Source organism: Saccopteryx bilineata, chromosome 5, assembly GCF_036850765.1.
Source record: "Saccopteryx bilineata isolate mSacBil1 chromosome 5, mSacBil1_pri_phased_curated, whole genome shotgun sequence".
Classification (NCBI taxonomy): Eukaryota; Metazoa; Chordata; class Mammalia; order Chiroptera; family Emballonuridae; genus Saccopteryx; species Saccopteryx bilineata.
In genome coordinates, this window is record NC_089494.1 from 104,821,179 (window position 1) to 104,842,775 (window position 21,597).

The window sequence follows — 21,597 nt, forward strand, 5'->3', positions numbered from 1 at the left end:
TTTAAGGTTTCCCAGGACTCAAGGAGAGAGGAGGGAAAGTTTCTGTGGGGTCTGCAAGGGGAAGGGGTTTCCAGACCACTGGTCATAGTTACATACAGATCCTGCTCTTCTTGCTTTGTATTGTGACTAAAACACCCATTTAGAGAACTACGGATGTAGTTAATTTATCACTGGCTGACTCGGTTACCCCTGCTGGCTCCTTTCCCTTGTATCTTTTTTGTTTCTTCCTTCTCAGGGAAGAAGGGGCCTGCCCCGCCTTCCTCCTTATCAACATCAGGTAATACCTTGGAAGATTTATTATTTCCCAAACAGTACTTCTCCATTTTTCTGGCTTAGCAATTCAGGAAGGTATCTTGGAATTGCTGAGTTGGCCCTGGTCAACTGGCTCAGTGGTAGAGTGTCGGCCCAGTCTATGGATATCCTGGGTTTGATTCCCAGTCAGGGCACATAGGAGAAGTGACCATCTGCTTCTCCACTATTCTCCCCTTCTCTCTCTCTTTCCTCCGTCTATAGCCATGGCTTGATTGGTTCAAGTGCATTGGCCCCAGGTACTGAGGATGGCTCTGTGCCTCCACCTCAGGCACTAAAAATAGGTTTGTTGCCCTGGCCGGTTGGCTCAGCGGTAGAGCGTCAGCCTAGCGTGCGGAGGACCCGGGTTCGATTCCCGGCCAGGGCACACAGGAGAAGCGCCCATTTGCTTCTCCACCCCTCCGCTGCGCTTTCCTCTCTGTCTCTCTCTTCCCCTCCCGCAGCCAAGGCTCCAATGGAGCAAAGATGGCCCGGGCGCTGGGGATGGCTCTGTGGCCTCTGCCTCAGGCGCTAGAGTGGCTCTGGTCGCAACATGGCGACGCCCAGGATGGGCAGAGCATCGCCCCTGGTGGGCGTGCCGGGTGGATCCCGGTCGGGCGCATGCGGGAGTCTGTCTGACTGTCTCTCCCTATTTCCAGCTTCAGAAAAGTCAAAAAAAAAAAAAAAAAAATAGGTTTGTTGTGAGCATGGCCACAGATGGGCACAGCATCGGCCCCAGAGGGGGCTTGCCTGGTGGAGCCTGGTCAGAGCACATGTGGGAGTCTGTCTCTCTATCTCCCCTCCTCTCACTTGGAAAGGAATTACTGGGTCACCCATGACTTTTTAAAAAAGACTTTATTTATTGCTTTTAGAGAGGAGAGAGAGAAGGAGTGGGGGGAGTGGGAAGTACCAACTCATAGTTGCTGTTTGTATGTGCCTTGACTGAGCAAGCTTGGGTTTTCTTTTTTTTTTTTTAATTTATTTATTTTTATTTTTTAATTTTATTTATTCATTTTTAGAGAGGACAGAGAGAGGGAGAGAGAGAGACAGAGAGGGAGAGAGAGGAGAGAGAGAAGGGGGGGAGGAGCTGGAAGCATCAACTCCCATATGTGCCTTGACCAGGCAAGCCCAGGGTTTTGAACCGGCGACCTCAGCATTTCCAGGTCGACGCTTTATCCACTGTGCCACCACAGGTCAGGCCAAGCTTGGGTTTTCAAACCGGCGATCTCAGCATTCCACTGCACCACCTCAGGTCAGGCATTCTTGGGGTTTGTTTGTTTGTTTCATCCATGACTTATTGCTCCTGTAGGACACTGGCTATTTTTACCTATTACTTTGCTTAAAGACTGGGGTTCTGTCTGACTGGTGGTAGCACAGTGGATAGAGCATTGATGTAGGACACTAAGGTCCCAGGTTCAAAACCCCAATGTCACTAGCTTAAGCACAGGCTCCCCAGCTTGAGTGTGAGGTCACCAGCTTGAGCATGGGATCATAGACATGACCCCATTGTCGCTGGCATGAAGCCCAAGGTCACTGGCTCGAGGAAGGGGTCATTAGCTCAGCTGGAGCCCTTGGTCAAGGCACATATGAGAATCAATCAGTGAACAGCTAACATGCCAAACTATGAGTTGACGCTTCTCATCTCTCTCCCATCCTCTCTCTCTCTCTCTCAAAAAGAAAAGTTTCTATTTCAGTAATGTTAATAAAAATGTACAAAGGACATAAACATAAATTTCAAAAGAAAAGCAAGTGGCCAATTAACATAAGGAGCTATATACCTCTTGTTGAAATCAGTAAATAAAAATTTTTGCCTGCCTGGCCTGGGGTGGCACAGTGGATAAACCTTCGGCCTGGAATGCCAAGGTTCCCGGTTCGAAACCCTGGGCTTCCCTGGTCAAGGCACATACAACAAGCAAGCACTGAACAACTAACATGAAGCAAACTTCCCATTCCATGCTCCCCTTTCTCTCCTGTCTCTGTAGAACCAATAAAGTATTTAAAAAAAATTTTTTTTTGCCTGACCAGGCAAGTGGCACAGTAGATAGAGCATCAGACTCAGATGCCGAGGACCCAGGTATGAGACCCTGAGGTCGCCAGCTTGAGCGTGGGCTCATCTGATTTGAGCAAAGCTCACCAGCTTGGACCCAAGGTCGCTGGCTCGAGCAAGGGGTTACTCGGTCTGCTGAAGGCCCACGGTCAAGGCACATATGAGAAAGCAATCAATGAACAACTAAGGTATCGCAACGAAAAACTGATGATTGATGCTTTTCATCTCTCTGACTCACTCTCTGTCTCTGTAAAAAAAAAAAAATCAGTAAATCAGTAAATAAAATTTTTTAATAAAATAAATAAAATTAAGATATACGAGGTTAAATTATGGCACCTCCTTACCACATAGAATGAATGCTGTGCACTGATAAGAAGAAGTGCGTCTATATATTCTAATATAGACAGAACTCCAACAGTTATTTAGTGAAAATAAGAAAGCTGAGGAGCAACCATAAACCCACGTGTTAAATTATATTACAAATGTTAGAAAATGCTATACACCTACATATGTTTGCACTACATTATACAATAATAGCTATCATTGAGTTGCATTGTTCTAAACATGCTAAAGAATGACCTCATTGAATGCTCACTATCTACTTCTGTTCTAAGATGAACAAACAGGCACAGAGAAATGAAGTGTCTTTCTCCAGATAAAGTTTAAACCCAGGTACTCAAAGCCTTGAATTACCATTAAGCTACACAGAGAGAAACCCAGAGGGGGAGGAAGCGCTGTTGGAGCTGCTAACACTAGGAAGGGGGGGAGTGAGGAAGGGGCACTTACTGATATTTCATATGTTTCTGTATTGTTTGAATCTTTTACAAAATGTCCTCATCGTTACTGACATTTTTAAAGGAGAAAAAAAGTTTGGTTAGGGACATTTTTGCTCTGTTATGTAAACAAATTTTAAAATAATTTGTAAGTAAGACAAAAAGTAGAGAACTTTTTTCCTTCAGACATTTTCCAAGTTCCTCTGCTTAAACTGTGAGAGACACTTGGGCTTTGCTATCTCTTTATGGTCTTTATATTTTTTGATATTATATTGGTGAACCATGTTACTGATTTCATTATCACAGATAACCTAGTTAAATATTGTGTTAATTACCACTGAGTATTTTACAGCTTCAGCTGCAGTTATAAAGTAAGGATTCCAAACTCCTCCTAACAGGCTCCTGAAAATGGTGCTGACTTGGAATCTAGTCTTTATTGTTTTCCTGAGTTCTGCATGCTGGGGGTTTGACTGGAAACCGGATAGAAATTTCATCTCAGCTGCTGGTCCTCTAACCAATGACTTGCTGCACAACCTGAGCGGTCCCCTGGGAAACCAGGGGTCTAACTTTGTGGCAGGGGACAAAGACATTTATGTCTGTCACCTGCCACTGCCCGCTTTCCTGCCAGAGTACTTTCGCAGTACTCGTGCAAGTAAGATCACTCATTATAAAGTATTCCTGTCGTGGGCACAACTTCTCCCAGTAGGAAACTCCAAGAACCCAGACGAGACAGCAGTCCAGTGCTACCGGCAACTCCTGAAGGCCGTCAGGATGGCGGGCCTGCAGCCCCTGGTCATCCTGCACCACCAGACCCTGCCAGCCAGCGCCAGCCAGAGCAGCAAAGCCTTTCCTGACCTCTTTGCTGACTACGCCACATTCGCCTTCCACTCCTTTGGGGACTTGGTCGAAATCTGGTTCACTTTTAGTGACTTGGAGGAGGTGATAGCTGAACTTCCTCACCAGAAATCAAGATCTTCACGTCTCCAGACCCTCACTGATGCCCACAGAAAAGCCTATGAGATTTACCACAAAAAATTCACTTCTCAAGGTGAGTACGCATGACCCGATGGCTGACCCACCAGCAGCCTTTATGATCCACCGACCCGTATCCTCCTTAAAGCAGGACTCAGCGTTTCTTCCCCTAATCAAGAGTCCTCTCGCTCGGATTCAATAGTGAGAAATTCATACTGTATTGAGGATTTCCCACGGAGACGGGCGGCAGCTTGTCCTGCAGGTGCCCAGCACACCCTCTGAAAGGCAGCGTGGAGCAGCCCCTGCTCAGCCCTGAGTCTGTGCTGCCCCCAGAGGGTTATCTTTCTGTCCTTCCCTCTCTAGTCCTGCCTCCTTGATGCTTCCAAGGCTCCAGACTCTCACCTACCTCTGCTTCCCCTTTTCTTATGCAAAGCAACTTCACATTGTAGTTGAAGCTTTCATTCCAGGGGGGAGACAGACCGATAAAAGATAAAGTAATGATATGCAGATTGGGGTGAGAAGAGCGTAATTTCAACTGTCTGTATTTTTGCTTCGAACCTAATGTGAAGTTCTGACTCAGCAGATCTGGGCAGGACCAAGCATTTGTGATTTTAATAAATTCTCTAGGTGAATCCGAGGTACACCAATTTTGAGGACCAATTCTGGATTATATGATATATGTGTTGGGCAAATGAGTTTGTAAAATCTGTATTTTCTGTTTTTGCTCACTTTTATTGTTAAAAATGGTGCCCACGTGAATGGCTGCCGCCCAGATGATACAGCTAGTTACCTTCCTGCTTGTGAAGGGCTTCATTATGCTAATGTGTGCTGGAGGAGGGCTTTCCTGCTGAAAAGTTTTAAAAGGAGGAGCTGGGAGGCCATTTTGGGGGAAGACCACGTTGTTGCAGAAAGAAAGGCCACCTGGCGGGTGCAGAGGGGCAGGCAGCAAGATGGCAGCATGCAGGGGGTCTGAGTGAGGCAGTGGGGCCTTTGATTCTACGAAACTGATGTGTCAGTAGCTTTGTGAGCGCTGGATGAGTGGGCTTTGGAGCCCGGTGTGTTTGTGTTTACTCGCTTGCCGAGTGCGAGCTAGGAATAAAGGTAATGGCTCACCAGTTCTTGGCTCTGTTGTTTCATTAGGATCGATCCGAATCAAATGCAAACCTGCACGGGCCAGGCAGCTGTGACAGCCGTGACTACTGGCCATACAATATGCTTTCTTGTTTTTATTATATACATATAGTATATAATATATGCATAACTGTATATTCTACTTTATGAGTATATAATCATTTTTTTTTTTTTTCTGAAGTTGGAAACAGGGAGAGACAGTCAGACAGACTCCCGCATGCGCCCGACCGGGATCCACCCGGCACGCCCACCAGGGGCGATGCTCTGCCCACCAGGGGGCGATGCTCTGCCCATCCTGGGCGTCGCCATGTTGCGACCAGAGCCACTCTAGCGCCTGAGGCAGAGGCCACAGAGCCATCCCCAGCGCCCGGGCCATCTCTGCTCCAATGGAGCCTTGGCTGCGGGAGGGGAAGAGAGAGACAGAGAGGAAAGCGCGGCGGAGGGGTGGAGAAGCAAATGGGCGCTTCTCCTGTGTGCCCTGGCCGGGAATCGAACCCGGGTCCTCCGCACGCTAGGCTGACGCTCTACCGCTGAGCCAACCGGCCAGGGCTATAATCATTTTTTTTTTAAAGATTTTATTTATTTATTTTAGAGAAGGGGGTAGAGAGGGAGGGGAGGAGCAGGAAGCTTCAACTCCCATATGTGCCTTGACTGGGCAAGCCCAGGGTTTCGAACCGGCGACCTCAGCATTCCAGGTCGACGCTTTATCCACTGTGCCACCACAGGTCAGGCATAATCATTTTATTAAAACCTCTTAGAAGGCATGATTTTCAATGGTCTTATAGATTCTCAAAATATGACTGAATCATAAAGTTTAAAATATTGCTCTCATTTAAAATTCTTTTTTAATTTTTATTTATTGGTTTAAGTGAGAGAAGAAGGGAGAGAAACAGAGACAAGAACATCGAGCTGCTCCTGTATGTGCCCTGACCAGGGATTGAACTGGTAACCGCTGCACTTTGGGACAACGCTCTAACCATCTGAGCTATCAGCCAGGGCTGCCCTCAGTTTTTTTTTCCTTTTCCAAGTGAGATAAGGGGAGATAAAGAAACAGACTCTCTCATGACCCCTGACCAGGATCCACCTGGCAACCCTGTCTATGGCCAATGCTCTGCCCATCTAGGGCCATGCTCACTGCTGAGCTTTTTTTAGCACCTGAAGAAGAGGCTCTCCAAAGCCATCCTCAGTACCCAGGGCCAATATGCTGGAATCAGTGGAGCCCTGGCTGTGGGAGGTGAAGAGAGAGAGAAAGAGGGGAGGAGTGCAGAAGCAGATGGTTGCTTCTCCTGTGTGCCCTGACTGGGAATCAAACCCGGGACATCCACATGCCAGGCTGATGCTCTACCACTGAGCCAACTGGCCAGGGCCAGAACTGCCCTCATTTTAATATAGAAGTCTATTTAATTTTTATTATTACAAATTATAAACGTAACGTGCCTATATAACTGCTTGGCTACCTTCTGACAAATTCTGATAGATTTTTAGAATTGAAATTACTGAATCAGAGATGTGCATTCTTTTCTTCTCAATTTTTTTTTAAATCTTTTTTTTTTTTCATTTTTATTTATTCATTTTAGAGAGGAGAGAGAGACAGGGGGGAGGAGCTGGAAGCATCAACTCTCATATGTGCCTTGACCAGGCAAGCCCAGGGTTTCGAACCGGTGACCTCAGCACTTCCAGGTCGATGCTTTATCCCATTGCGCCACCACAGGTCAGGCTTCTTCTCAATTTTTAAAAATTAATTTTAGAGGCCCTGGCCGGTTGGCTCAGCGGTAGAGCGTCGGCCTAGCGTGCGGAGGACCCGGGTTCGATTCCCGGCCAGGGCACACAGGAGAAGCGCCCATTTGCTTCTCCACCCCTCCAATGTGCTTTCCTCTCTGTCTCTCTCTTCCCCTCCCGCAGCCAAGGCTCCATTGGAGCAAAGATGGCCCGGGCACTGGGGATGGCTCTGTGGCCTCTGCCTCAGGCACTACAGTGGCTCTGGTCGCAACATGGCGACACCCAGGATGGGCAGAGCATCGCCCCCTGGTGGGCAGAGCGTCGCCCCTGGTGGGCGTGCCGGGTGGATCCCGGTCGGGCGCATGCGGGAGTCTGTCTGACTGTCTCTCCCTGTTTCCAGCTTCAGAAAAATGAAAAAATAAAAAAAATTAATTTTAGAGAAAGAAGACAGGAAAGAGAGAGAAAAATCAATTTGTTGTTCCACTTTTTTATGCATTCATTTGTTGATTCTTATATGTGCCCTGACCGGGAGTTGAACCCACAACCTTGACATATCTGGATGATGCTCTATCAAGCTGAGCTCCCCTGCCAGAGCAAAATGTGCAGTTCTTTAATTTTTTTTTTAGATTTTTAATTATTTATTTATTTTATTTTTTTTTATTTTTTTATTTTTACAGAGACAGAGAGAGAGTCAGATAGGGCAGACAGGAATGGAGAGAGATGAGAAGCATCAATCATTGCGACACCTTAGTGTTCATTGATTGCTTTCTCATATGTGCCTTGACCGTGGGCCTTCAGCAAACCGAATAACCCCTTGCTCGAGCCAGCGACCTTGGGTCCAAGCTGGTGAGCTTTGCTCAAACCAGATGAGTCCGCACTCAAGCTGGCGACCTCAGGGTCTCGAACTTGATCTTCCGCATCCCAGTCCAATGTTCTATCCACTGCACCACCGCCTGGTCAGGTTTTTTTTTAGATTTTTATTTATTCATTTTAGAAAGGGAGGAGAGAGAAAGAAGGGGGGGGGAGCAGGAAGCATCAACTCCCACATGTGTCTTGACCAGGAAAGCCAGGGTCTCAAACCGGCAACCTCAGCGTTCCAGGTCTATGCTTTATCCACTGCGCCACCACAGGTCAGGCAAGATATGCGATTCTTTAAGACCTTAAAACAGTGGTCCCCACCCCCAGGCTGCGGACTGGTACCGGTCCGTGGGCCATTTGGTACCAGTCCACTGAAAAAGAATAAATAACTTACATTATTTCTGTTTTATTTATATTTAAGTCTGAACGATGTTTTATTTTTAAAAAATGACCAGATTCCCTCTATTACATCCATCTAAGACTCACTCTTGACGCTTGTCTCAGTCACGTGATATATTTATCCGTCCTACCCTAAAGGCCGGTCCGTGAAAATATTTTCTGACATTAAACCGGTCCGTGGCCCAAAAAAGGTTGGGGACCACTGCCTTAAAACATGTTGCTAAATTATTTTTCAGGAAACTTGTAATAGTTTATATCAACAGTTATAAAATTGTTCTTCTGACCTTACTCAGGCTGCTTTCAATGATGTAATTATTTTCATTATTGGTAATTTGACAGTTAAAAAATATTGATATTATCTCATATTCTTCATTTGCATGTATTTGACCATTTCCTCTGTGGGAAATAAAAGGCGTGTGAGTGTGGAAGGAGCTGTTGTAAAGGTTGTGAGGAAGGCCGGCCTCCAGCCACCTTTTGAGCAGACTGGAACGGAAGAAGGGAGCTAGCCTTCTTCTGCCCAAGGGAGGAGGACTCCAGGCCACGGGTGTGTGAGACCCCTGCGGGGGGACCAGTGAGGAGCCAGCTGTCTTAGGGAACTGCGAATAGAGGGTCCTTCGCAGACAAGGAGATGCCGGATTTGAAACTGGATATCTTGGGGTAGATGAGCAAATAAATGTTTGTTGGCTGTAACTCTGCTGAAGAAGCTCGGAGTAAAATGAACTTCAGAAGAAAGCAAGACTGAACTCGGATCATCTCAAATAAAGAAACATCTATTTTATTTTATTTTTTTACTTTTTTTTTTTTTAAGTGAGAAGAGGGAAGATAGGGAGACAAACTCCTGCATGCACCCCAACTGGGATCCACTTGGCAACCCCTGTCTAGGGCCAGTGCTCAAAGAGCAGGGGGAGAAGGAGAGGAAGAGAAGCAGATGGTCGCTTCTCATGTGTGCCCTGCCCAGGGATCAAACCTGGGACATCTGCACGCCTAGCTGGCACTCTATCCACTAAGCAAACCGGTCAGGGCCTCTTTATTTATTCTTAAATCTAATCTCATTGATTATATGTGATAATGTTTTTCCAGTTCATATCTTTTTTTGATATTTTTCCAGTTCATGTCTTTTCTTTTTACTCTTTTGTTTGTTGAGAGAAGGAAGGAGATGAGAGACAGGTAGGGAGAAAGATGAGAAGCATCATCTCATATTTGCTTCACTTTAATTGTTTATTGATTGCTTTTTATACATGCCTTGACTGGGGTGGGGTGGAGGACACAAGCTGAGCCAGTGACCCCTTGTTTAAGCCAGTAATTTTGGGCTCAAACACATGACCACTAGGTCATGTCTATGATCTTAGACTCACGCCAGCGACTGTGCACTCAAGCTGGTGAGCCCACACTCAAGCTGGTGACCTCAGGATTTTGAACCTGAGTCCTCAGAGTCCCAGGTCGCTGCTCTATCCACTGCACCTCCACCTGGTCAGGCAGATAAATTCTCTTTTTCCTCCACCCCATACTGTACTCTTCAGAGGAAGTCACTATACACAGCCCACACTAAATATGTGGGGAGGCATGTTCCCTCTTATAAATACATTTTTTTATTTGTTTGTTTTTGTTTCTTTTTTTCAGGGACAGAGAGTCAGAGAGAGGGATAGACAGGGACAGACAGGAACGGAGAGAAATGAGAAGCATCAATCATCAGTTTTTCGTTGTGACACCTTAGTTGTTCATTGATTGCTTTCTCATATGTGCCTTGACCGCGGGCTTTCAGCAGACTGAGTAACCCCTTGCTCGAGCCAGAGACCTTGGGTCCAAGCTGGTGAACTTTTTTTTTTTTTTTTGCTCAAGCAAGATGAGCCCGCGCTCAAGCTAGCAACCATGGGGTCTCGAACCTGGGTTCTCTGCATCCCCAGTCCGACGCTCTATCCACTGCGCCACTGCCTGGTCAGACTTATAAATACATTTTTAAAGTTTTTTTTTCTAAACTTAACCAAGAAGCTAAAAGATTTGTACACTAAAAACTATAATACATTGCTGAATTAAAGAAAGCAAAAATAAATGGAAACACGGTCCTTGTTCATGGGCTACACAATTCTGGGACACAGTCGGGATAATGCTAGTCACCTTGCCCCACCCTGGTAGGAGTGACTTGAAGCATTGATATTGGTAGTTTAATATTGACCAGGAGGTTCCTTTTATTGAAGCATTTGGTCCGAAAGGGAGAGGAGCCAATGGAAAAGGGCTATTTTGTGTAAAGGACAGCAATGGTTTGCGAGAAATGACCTCCCTTTGTGGGAGCAAGCAGAGTTGAGCTGACCCTTCAGTGAGGTCTAGCACACCTCTGAGGGACAGTTCTCTGTGCTCTGCAGTGGGTTTCTACCCAGGCTTACCACAGTTCATTCTCAGCCCACAGCAAATACTGATTTTGAGTACTGTAGACATGAATACCTGTCTTTAATTACATTTAGCAAAAAATTACAAGATAAATTATATTAAACCAGAGAAACTACCCCCCTTTCAGTGCCACAGAAAATATGAACTGCAAGTGTAGCGTGGGAATCTAGTTTTGAGTAATCTGCATATTACATTATTTTAAAAAGTTGAATTTGTGCTTGCACTGGGAACAGGTTGATCATTTTGTATAATATAAGAATTTCTGGTCTTACCAGGTGGTGGTGCAGTGGATAGAGCATAAGACTGGGATGCAGAGGACCCAGGTTTGAAACCCCAAAGTCTCCAGCTTGAGCACAGGATCACCAGCTTGAGCGCAGAGTAGCTGGCTTGAGTATGGGATCATAGACATGACCCCATGGTTGCTGGCTTGAGCCCAAAGGTCTCTAGCTTGAAGGCCAAGTTTGCTGGCTTGAGCAAGGGATCACTCGGTCTGCTGTAGCCCCCTGGTCAAGGCACATATGAGAAAGCAATCAATGAACAACTAAGGTGCCACAACAAAGAATTGGTGCTTCTCATCTCTCTCCCTTTCTGTCTTTCTGTCTCTGTCTCTCTCTCTCTCTCTGTCTCTCCCTGTCTCTGTCACAAAAAAGAAAAAGATTTTCTGGAACTTTAGAGACATTTGTTTAGCCTAAATTCTAAAAACAGTTCACAAAGTCAAATGGAAATGATGCGTGGGTTAATTGTGCTTAGGGATTAACTGGACACTGGTTTCATTTCATTGGTCTAGAGATGGTACTAAATTGGGCATTTTAAAGTGTTCCACCTGATCAATGGTGGTGCAGTGGATAAAGCATCAACCTGCGAAGCTGAGGGCCCTGGTTTGAAACCCTGAAGTTGCCAGCTTGAGCATGGGATCATGTGAAGGTCACTGGCTTGAGCTGGAAAGTCGCTGGTTTGAAGCCCAAGGTCCCTGGCTTGAGCCCAAGGTTGCTGGCCTGCATAAGGGGTCACAGGCTTGTCTTGGCCCTTCCAGTCAAGGCATGTATAAGAAGCAATCAATAAACAACTAAAGTGAATCAACTATGAGTTGTTGCTTCTCATCAAAATAAATAAATAAATGAATAAAAATAAAGTGTCCAACAGAGTGGAGACCATAGTTTCTATGTGCTGACCCACTGATAGACTGGATGACAGACTGATGGAAGTCAGTAGAGGGTAAAGTAGAGCCATTGGCACAGTCATCAAATAACCGGAAAAAGCGCTATCTTATCGGAATGAGGACTGAATGTGTCTGGGTGAGATTCCCTGCTCAGAGGATTTCAAAATCGATTATGCTTATCAAAATAAGCATTTGGCAGTGGTTGATAGTGGCAGGGTCATTGGCTGGAGATCTGCATAGCATTGGGATGAAGGAGAGAAGTCAGGGCATATAGTCTTAGAGTATAAGTCTCAATTCTATTCAATTTTTGTTTCCTGTTTTCAAATTATAAGTCTGAGCTCCTGCCATGCACCCAGTCCTGAGCTTTATTTTTGGAGTAACTAAAGAAAGGTGGAAGTTTTGCTTCCCAAGGAGCACACAGTCCAGAGAGAGATTAAAGCCTTCTGTGTACAGAAGACAACAGTGTGAACAACAGAGGGGTCCCAGCCCACAGCTGTTTCCCGCGGTCTGAGGGCCCTGCCTCTGGAGCACCCAGGACGCCTGTTAAAGCGCACTGGCTCCTGGGCCCTGCCCAGTGTGCTGACAAGCAGGCAGATGGTTCTGATGGCCACATTTGAGCATGACGGTTAGGTGATCAAGTGTCAAACCAGGTGAGTATAGGCTGCATGTGCTTGTTCCCTTGTTCTCCGCTCATCGCACAGCAGGGGCTGAACCAGTGTTGGTATGGGAGCGAGGGCAGGGACCAGCAGCTCCCTGAGAGCACCTGCCTTTGGTAAGAAGCGGAGGAAGCAGGGCCGCGTCACTGCTTTTATGCCTTTAAGAGACTGTATGCGTGTCCTGTGTTCTGAGTCCTGATTTACAGTAAATATTCTCTTTTTTTTTTTTTTTTTTTTTCATTTTTCTGAAGCTGGAAACAGGGAGAGACAGTCAGACAGATTCCCGCATGCGCCCAACCGGGATCCACCCGGCACGCCCACCAGGGGCGATGCTCTGCCCACCAGGGGGCGATGCTCTGCCCATCCTGGGCGTCGCCATATTGCGACCCGAGCCACTCTAGTGCCTGAGGCAGAGGCCACAGAGCCATCTCCAGCGCCCGGGCCATCTCTGCTCCAATGGAGCCTTGGCTGCGGGAGGGGAAGAGAGAGACAGAGAGGAAAGCGTGGCGGAGGGGTGGAGAAGCAAATGGGCGCTTCTCCTGTGTGCCCTGGCCGGGAATCGAACCTGGGTCCTCCGCACGCTAGGCCGACGCTCTACTGCTGAGCCAACCGGCCAGGGCCAGTAAATATTCTCTTAAAGCAGGGGTCTCAAACTCGCGGCCCGCCGAACAATTTTGTGCGGCCCGCAGACTAATCCATGAAGTTCAAAATATTTTGGATAAAATTAAGTAAGCCTAGGGGCCTACTTGTATTTTTCATTTCTCTAGCATCCTAGCTAGATATTAGCTTAGTTAACAGCAGTTGTGATGCGAACTACAGTTTCTGGTCGTTTTGTGACACTGAGTAAACTGCATGTACAATTGTGCTTGTTGTACTGATTTTTTTTTGTTTTCAACTGCAGTGAGAAAAGTGTTGCGTAACAGTTGCCTTTTGTAGACCTAGTGCGGCCAGCCGAACAGCTGTGATCTTGCTCTGCGGCCCACATGCTGAGTTGAGTTTGAGACCCCTGTCTTAAAGGAACAGTCTGTAAGCCACCTTGTTTTCTAAAAGTTTTCAGCTAGGGTAAGTCATGGGAGTGATTTCTTTAGAAATTACTTTTAAGTCAGTGAGTGAGCAGGAAATAGGAAGTTCAATGGGAAATGCGTGCCCAGGCGGCTCCCGCCCGGCTTCCCGCCTGCTCACCTGCCCCGCCCCGCCCTGTTTCAGGAGGAAGGCTCTCCGTGGTCCTACGAGCTGAAACATTCCCCGCGCTCCTGCTCGAACCATCCACGTCGTCGCTTGCCAAGGTGAGGACACCCCAAAGAAACAGCATCTGGAACTTCTGAGAAAATTTGCGATTTTAATTTTAAAAAAAACAAGAGATGTTTTGTCTGTTGGCTTGGCATTTTTATAAATGCCTCTTCTGAGTGATATGCATTCTCTAGATGCATAATTAAGACACAATCTCATTTGTTATAGCAGTGGTTCTCAACCTTTCTAATGCCGTGACCCCGCAATACAGTTCCTCATGTTGCGGTGACCCCAAACCAAAAAATAACTTTGGTGGCTACTTCATAACTGTAATTTTGCTACAGTTATGATTCGGAATGTAAATACTTGATATGCATTATGTATTTTCTGATGGCTTTAGGTGACCCCGCCGGGTCGCAACCCACAGGTTGAGAACCGCTGTGTTATACCCTTGGCTCTTGCTTGGTCAGGTGTCAGCCTTCGCTGACACAAGGAGAAGCCAAGTGCCTCTGCTTGCTCTGGTTGTTGTTTTGTTTTGTTTTTTAACAGAGACAGAGAGAGAGTTGGAGAGAGGGATAGACAGGGACAGACAGACAGGAACGGAGAGATAAGAAGCATCAATCATTAGTTTTTCGTTGCGCATTGCGACACCTTAGTTGTTCATTGATTGCTTTCTCATATGTGCCTTGACCGTGGGCCTTCAGCAGACTGAGTAACCCCTTGCTCGAGCCAGAGACCTTGGGTCCAAGTTGGTGAGTTTTTGCTCAAACCAGATGAGCCCACGTTCAAGCTGGCGACCTCAGGGTCTCGAACATCCCAATCTAATGTTCTATACACTACGCCACCACCTGGTCAGGCTGCTCTGGTTTTTTATTGAGTCCAAAACAGCATATTAAAAGAGGGCTCAGTTTATAGCAAAACAGGTACCCTAAAGGGTTTGTTTGTTTTTATAAATAATGTGCTCCCTCCCGAGAGTACCCATCCTGGTTTCTACCTCCTCTAAATATAACTTTTTACCTATGATTTTAAAATCATAAGAGAAGTTAAAACACCCAAGAATGAAACAGTTTTGGCCCTTGTTGCGTCAGCCGCTGGGCAGTGTGGCAAGGCCTTGGTAAAAACAGCTGATTTCTGCAGTTTCGTGGCGTTGACGGGGGTGCTGCACAGACACCGAGCTGTGGTGTGACAGGTACTGTTATCTGTGGTATGGGCAGTCTGGCCCTATGTCACAGTCTGGTCTTCAGACTTATTAGCTCAGAAACTTAAAATCCAGACGTGATAAGCTGTAATAACCTGCTCCGAGACTGATTGTATGGCCAGAATGCCATCTAAATTAATTTACAAGGGGCAATAGCAGCTATCAGTTATAAACCCTGGAGACCAAAGTGCTGATCAGAAAGTGCTTGTGGAGCAATAGCCTTTGAACTGGTCTCTCTGCCCTAACCCATGCCACGTAGTGCTCGGAAAGATCAAGCACAGTTTTACCCAGTTTTCCGTTTGTAAGTTACGCTGCCCTGAATGGGTGTCAGTTCCTCAGGGCCCACCCAAGCACAGGTCCTCTGTTCTCTCTGCCCTCACCTCTCATTTCCCCAGCGCACACTCTGCTTTCTTCCTGCTCTCCTGCGTGGCCTTCTTATCCTTCTAGCCTTCCTCCAAAGTCTCTTCCACAGAACCCTGCCCACTTGGCAGGCCCCCGTGCGTGTGCTGCTCATAGGAGGCCTCGCTGGATAATACACCCCTGCTCAGCCTGCTGTGGTCTCTCCCCTTGGAGAACCCTCGGCCTGGTTCAGACCAGCAGTTCCCAAATTCCAGTGCTGATCAGAATCACCTGGAGGGTCCATAAGCTGAGTGGAGGCCAAGACTGAATGTAGGACAGTCCTGGGCCTTCATAGGTGTCCCAAGTTTTCTGGTGACTCTAATCCCCACCGAGGTCTGTGAGGACACCTGGTGTGGACTTTGCTGGTAGCACTTGTAAATTTTCGCCCTTTCTTTATGTGATCAGCGCATTTGCTAACACTCTCTATTAAGTTGTCCACTTTTGCAGGTCTCACTCAGCTTCAAACGCGAGTCCTCGCCCACTGTCCCCAGCACGGTGATTCTCGAGAGCAGAAACTCAGTGACTACATGTTGTATGGACCTGACAAAAGCAAGGGCTGGGAGGGCGGAAGCAGGGGTCTGAGTGGTCCTCGCCCACTAAACATTGCTCGTGTGCAGTGTTTAGAAAATGCTTATGGTAACTTGGGAAAGCCATGGGGCTCCAGTGGTGAGTCAGTTATCTGAGGCCTGCAGCACGTATGGCTGTCACAAGAGGCCATTATCCAGGGAACAGATGATCTGTGACAGGGAGGTGACAGGCCGTGATCTAGTCATGACTTCCAGTGGGTTGCTGAGAAGGGCAAGGAGGGAGTCGCAGTGCTATGTTGATGTGTTTACATTCTGTGAATCTGGAGTTCTTAGGGTCTATGCAGGCCAGAGACAAGGGAGGGCTATGTCCTTCACGGGACCGGGGCCATTGCCTGGCCTGTGGTGGTGCAGTGGATATGGCATCGACCTGGAGCTCTGGGGTTGCTGAGGTCAACAGTTCAAAACCCTGAGCTTGCCTGGTCAAGGTACATACAACAAGCAAACAATGAACAACCAAAGTGAAGCAATTATGAGTTGATGCTCCTTGCTTCCCCCATCCTCTCTCTGTAAAATCAATAAATAAAATCTTTAAAAAAAAAATGACCCGGACCATCATGAGAGCTGTGTTTGCAGATAATAGTATGGGCCAGGCTAGGGCCAGTGGGGCGGACTTTAAACTGTGGCCTGAAAGTAACCAGTGGCTACAGCCTACCATGAAGACATCACAGAGAGGCTGTGGGTGGCAGAGGGCCCCACTGCCTCCGTGCTGGCAATGGGGGAGGGCCCCTTTGAGGAGGGTGCTGCCCAAGGAAGCCCTGGCCTCGACTCCCTCCTCTGCTTTCCTGGCACACAGTGCTTCATTCATCCCCTCATTCACTTACACGTATGCAGTTATGAGTACATAGATGGTGGATCCCCAACAACACGCTGCTCCTCCCGCCCCCGCACACACACTCATTCTACCTATGTCCCCAGCCTCTGTGCCGCATGCTTTGCCCTTGGAAAAGCTTACTTTGGAGTATTCAGTTCAGCAATGGGGAAGAAACAAAAAAGAACACTTCTGAGCAGTTCTTCATCTTGAAATCGCTTATGCTCTGGTGACCCTGTTCCCTTATTTCTAGGACGCAGTCGACTTCCTTTCTCTTGATTTGTCCCATGAAGGCCAGAGTGAGGCAGGTTTGCTGCAGAAGCTGAGTGAGTTGCAGGTGAGTTGAGCCGTTTCCGTATTGGCGATGAACAGGCTTCCTGGGAGCATGGCAGGCACGCCACGCGCGGGCTGCTGTCTACCCTGCGCGGCCAGCAGCATCGCAGACCTGCAGGACTGTGCCGGGGTTTCCATCGAAAGCGCTGCTAGAGAGTGTTGGGGGATCTCTAGAACCAGTGTTCCCCGGAAAGGGTGGGGAGGGTGGCTTGTTACAGTAAATATTCACATGCATCCCCTGCTTGCTTGTGTAGAAATCTACTGAGGATCAAAATTCTAGATTAAAAAGGACACTTTATGGATTTTGGTCATGGCTGCACAGCAATGTGCATATGCTTAATTCCTCTGAACTGTACACTTAAAAATAGTTAAGGTGGGCCTGACCAGGCGTTGGCGCAGTGGACAGAGTGTCAGTCTGGGATGCCGAGGAGCCAGGTTCGAGACCCCAAGGTTGCCAGCTTGAACGTGGGCTCATCTGGTTTGAGCAAAAGCTGACCAACTTGGATCTAAGATTGCTGGCTCGAGGAAGGGGTTACTCAGACTGCTGAAGGCCCATGGTCAAGGCACATATGAGAAAGCAATCAATGAACAACTAAGGTGTCGCAATGCGCAACGAAAAACTAACTTCTCATCTCTCCGTTCCTGTCTGTCTGTCCCTGTCTATCCCTCTCTCCGACTCTCTCTGTCTCTGTAAAAAAATAAAATAGTTAAGGTGGTAAACTTTATGTTATCTGTGTATTTTACCACAAATATTTTTAAAAAGACATTTCACACCGAGGTCTACTAAAGCAGCTGGCAGCTCGTGGGACTGCCCTGTGACCTCAGGGCCCTTCTGGGACACTGCATCCAGTGTCGTTTGTCTCCAGCCTAACGATTTTGGCTCCTTTGAGAAAGGGTGCCAGGTGTCTCCTACCCAGCTATTAATAGTCTCTCTTATGCTTGGTTACTGTTGTACAACTTGCTTGCTTAATTCCCTGGAGTCCCAACTACCCATCCCTCCCTCCCATGCCTCCACCCCATCTCCTGACATACACCCAGTAGTGGCTTTTCTGTACCTCCCGGGTCCTATACTTACCCCTGAAGAGCGGCCTCTTGCAGGCCTCTTCACAGCTGCCCCCAGAATTTACCCGGGCCTTATTCTGGCCTCTGCCTGTTGGGGCACAAAGCCACTCACCTCATCTTTCAGCCTGTGCCTCCTAGTTCTGATTCCACCACCTCCACCACCAAGGAGGTTGCATTGACAGAGGAATTCCCATTTCCAGGCCAAGCTGGAAAAACTGAGGGTGTGATGTCAAACCCTCAGTGCTACCGCTGAGCGGAACCACCATTTTTCCTGAGGTAGGAGGCTCGAAACAGACAAGCGAGCATCGGTCCCATCCCCACATCCAAGTTTCCAGCGGGCCCATATGGATTCTGTTGCTTTTGTTATCCACAAATAATAAGACAATCTCATCAAACATAGAGACAAGACATCTGCTTCATAAGACATCTGCTAGGATTTTGGAGCCTACTCTACCCCAGGCAGTGTATGGGCACTTTATCCTCACATTATCTCTACCTCACCCAAGCATCCAAGACCCAGACAATTAACCAACGCTAGACACTAGGTAGCGAGCAGTTGGGGGAGAGTGGGACCCGGCAGGGCTTTCTTATGACACCACACTGCCTCTCTACAACAAAATAAGTGCAAGGTGCTGGGGACATTCTAATTAGGGTGGCATTTTTGAAAATCACAAGTGATTTTAGTTGTTTTGTGAACACTTTCTCACCTGAACCCAGAGCCTGCACTTGTGGGCTTGCTGCCAATTTCTGGGCCTCAGACAGCACTGTGGGTGGCACACCTGCGGAGGCCCGTGAGCTACCTCTGCCCTTTGTCTCCCTCAGGGACTTCAACCAGAGCTTGCTGCTCAGCCGGTGGGCTGGGGCATGCTGACATTTGGAAACACCCGGGCTAGGCAGATAAGGTACTTAGGGAGGCAGTCCACAGAGCCCTGGCTCCATTGCTGCCCAAGGATACGGGTTACAGTTTTCCTTTCTACATCAAAACCTTCCCCAGAAGACCTGCCCCCACCAGTATCTGGATAAAGCTGCGAGCCCCCAGCTCACAGCCTGCCGGCCAAATAGTAAAAACGTTCCCTGGACAATTTGGTTTCTTCTCTTATCTACCCTATCTTTCCCCTCCAAACCTGACTGTTTTGAAGCAAACCCAGACATCCATAAACACTGTGATGGTGGTCCCTGATTCAGCTTCTTGTAGTAACACAGCCCCCTGACAGGAGTGCTCCACCTTGTTCCTGGTCCTAACACAGTGCCTGATTCCAGGAGATGCCTTGCAGGCCCGAAGTAAAGGTACAGATGAGCCTGTCTTGTTGGAGAGGGTCAGTGGGAAGGGTGGCCTATGTCATTGAAATGTATAGCTCTTTCTCCCTCAGGGTCTACAGTCAGCTCCCTTTATTAACTAAGATGGCCAGAGGCTATTTCCCTATCACGATTGAGTATTGACAGATTCTCATCTCGAAGTACCTGTCCTTGTTAGCAAAAGACTTATTTTCAGCAGTTTTGGTTCACTTGCTGGCATTTATCTTTTTTCAGACTATTGAGTCAAAAGTGAAAGTCTTCATCTTCCGTCTAAAACTACAGGACTGCCCTTTCACCAGGAAAGACCCAGCTGGGCTGCTCTTCAGACTTTTTAAAGGTGAGTAGACCATCACTTGGAGAGGTTTTGAGTGACATTTGATGCACTGATTTTAGGGGAGTGGTCTTGAAAATCTGGAGTTCTACTAGGCGGAGGGACCCAAGGACAGTTGGTCTGAGAGCCCATCCCAGATGGGTTTAGTGTCCCTTGACTTCCTATTGGTCCCTTAGCTACCATTGACCCAAGAAAGATGACAGGTTCTGTACAAGGATGTCAAGGATACCTTGGTCTTATTAGAAATAAAGACCCCAGGCCTCAGATGTCAGGTGCAAACTTGAGAACTGCTCTGTCCCCTTCCATTGCCCCTCCCTCCAAGCTTTCTCATCTCTGCACCCCTCGGCAGGACCCCTTTCTCCCCCCAGCCCACCCCTTCTGCTTATCCTTGTTCATTTCCTCGTTACCTCAACTTGCTCTTTTTTTTTTAAATTATTTTTATTTATTTATTCATTTTTTTAGAGGGGGGAGAGAGAGAGAGAGAGAGAAGGGGGGGGAGGAGCAGGAAGCTTCAACTCCCATATGTGCCTTGACCAGGCAAGCCCAGGGTTTTGAACCAGCAACCTCAGCATTCCAGGTCAATGCTTTATCCACTGTGCCACCACAGGTCAGGCTCAACTTGCTCTTGGCTCTGGTGTGTACCTGACCAAAATCGTCAGGTGTAGGACCCACAGCTTACTTCATGTCCTCCATATCACTGATTCTTGAAAGTGAATCTGATTGGTTGGCGTGGTTCAGGAAATTGCTCCTGGCCCAATCAGATCAAAGGAAAGGTGAGATCTATGAAAGCATCAGGGACTGACGGCCACTAGACACTTTGCAGGAAGGGGCCCAGAAGCACGATCTTGGTGCCTTGATATTCCAGTCAGCCTGTAAGGTCAGAGATGGGACAAGTCAGTAGCGCCCTTTCCACAACTTGTAACCAAGGCTGAGCAGGCTTCACAGACCTCATGAAACTTGTCCACAGACACCACCTAATAACCCTTACCCTAACTCACCCTTCATGGCATAACAAATTCTGTTCTTAAGTTCCATCCCTTTCTAAATGATTAAAATGGTTGATTTTATGTTTAATGTATAACTTACTATATATATGTTTGTTTGTTTTTAATTCACCCCATTCAAAATTTGACTTCTGCATCAATTGTCCTCCCTGTGTGGTCTCCAGACCAGCAGCATTGGCGCCACCTGGGGCTTGTTAGACGTTTCCTTTCTCAAGCCTGCCTCAGACCAGGAACCGATGGATCGGAAACTTTGGAGCGGGCCCAGCAATCCGTGCTCAATGAGCTCTGCAGTGACGCTGACGCACACTGAGGGGTGGGAACCACTGTTCTAATGCCATAAGTAGGCAGAAACCGCTCTGACCTCCTTAAATCCTTAGCTTCTGGGATTTTCCTAAGGGGCTCAGAACCATCACTTGGAGGTTGGGAGTGCTGTGTGAGTGAGAAACACCAGTGGTTGCAGTCATGCACCTTGTTGGGTCAGGAGAGTTAACTAAGTTTCTTCTCTTACAGCCATCAATAAAGACCAGGAGCTTACCATTGGGTCTGATAGTAATATATTCTTGAACTGTTCATCAAATTCCAAAAAAAGGTAATACTACATTTCTTGTCAAACTACCAATAACTGATATTTGCAGAACACGGTGCTGTCCTTTCACATGTGTGGTCTCAAGGGACTGTTGTCATCTGCTTCTCGGGCCAGTGAGTTAATGTGGAAAATCTAGAGAAGGGCGATGAGCTCAAGGGGAAGCAGAGTCCCACCTCTCATTGACCCTTACTCTGGACCCACCATGGTCTGGCATGCCCACCTGGCACTCGGCCACCTTGCAGTTCACACAAGCGCACACAACTAGCAGAGCTGGGATTTGAACCCCTGCCTTCTTGTTTACAATCTTGAGTTTGTGGCAGAGCAGGCTAAGTTAAAGGTGGATCGGACCATCCCACTGAGGCTCCATGATCTGAGC

General features: G+C 47.4%; 1 protein-coding gene across 1 annotated transcript in view; it reads left to right on the forward strand.

The window, feature by feature from the left end:
• Positions 1 to 3,516: 3,516 nt before the first annotated feature.
• Positions 3,517 to 21,597, forward strand: part of LCT (lactase) — a 58,399-nt gene continuing 40,318 nt past the window's right edge. The window contains exons 1-5 of the mRNA XM_066281267.1: positions 3,517 to 4,156; positions 13,594 to 13,673; positions 16,863 to 16,946; positions 19,535 to 19,637; positions 21,146 to 21,224. Coding sequence (XP_066137364.1) covers positions 3,517 to 4,156; positions 13,594 to 13,673; positions 16,863 to 16,946; positions 19,535 to 19,637; positions 21,146 to 21,224 — 986 coding nt within the window. The remainder of the gene's footprint in view (positions 4,157 to 13,593; positions 13,674 to 16,862; positions 16,947 to 19,534; positions 19,638 to 21,145; positions 21,225 to 21,597) is intronic.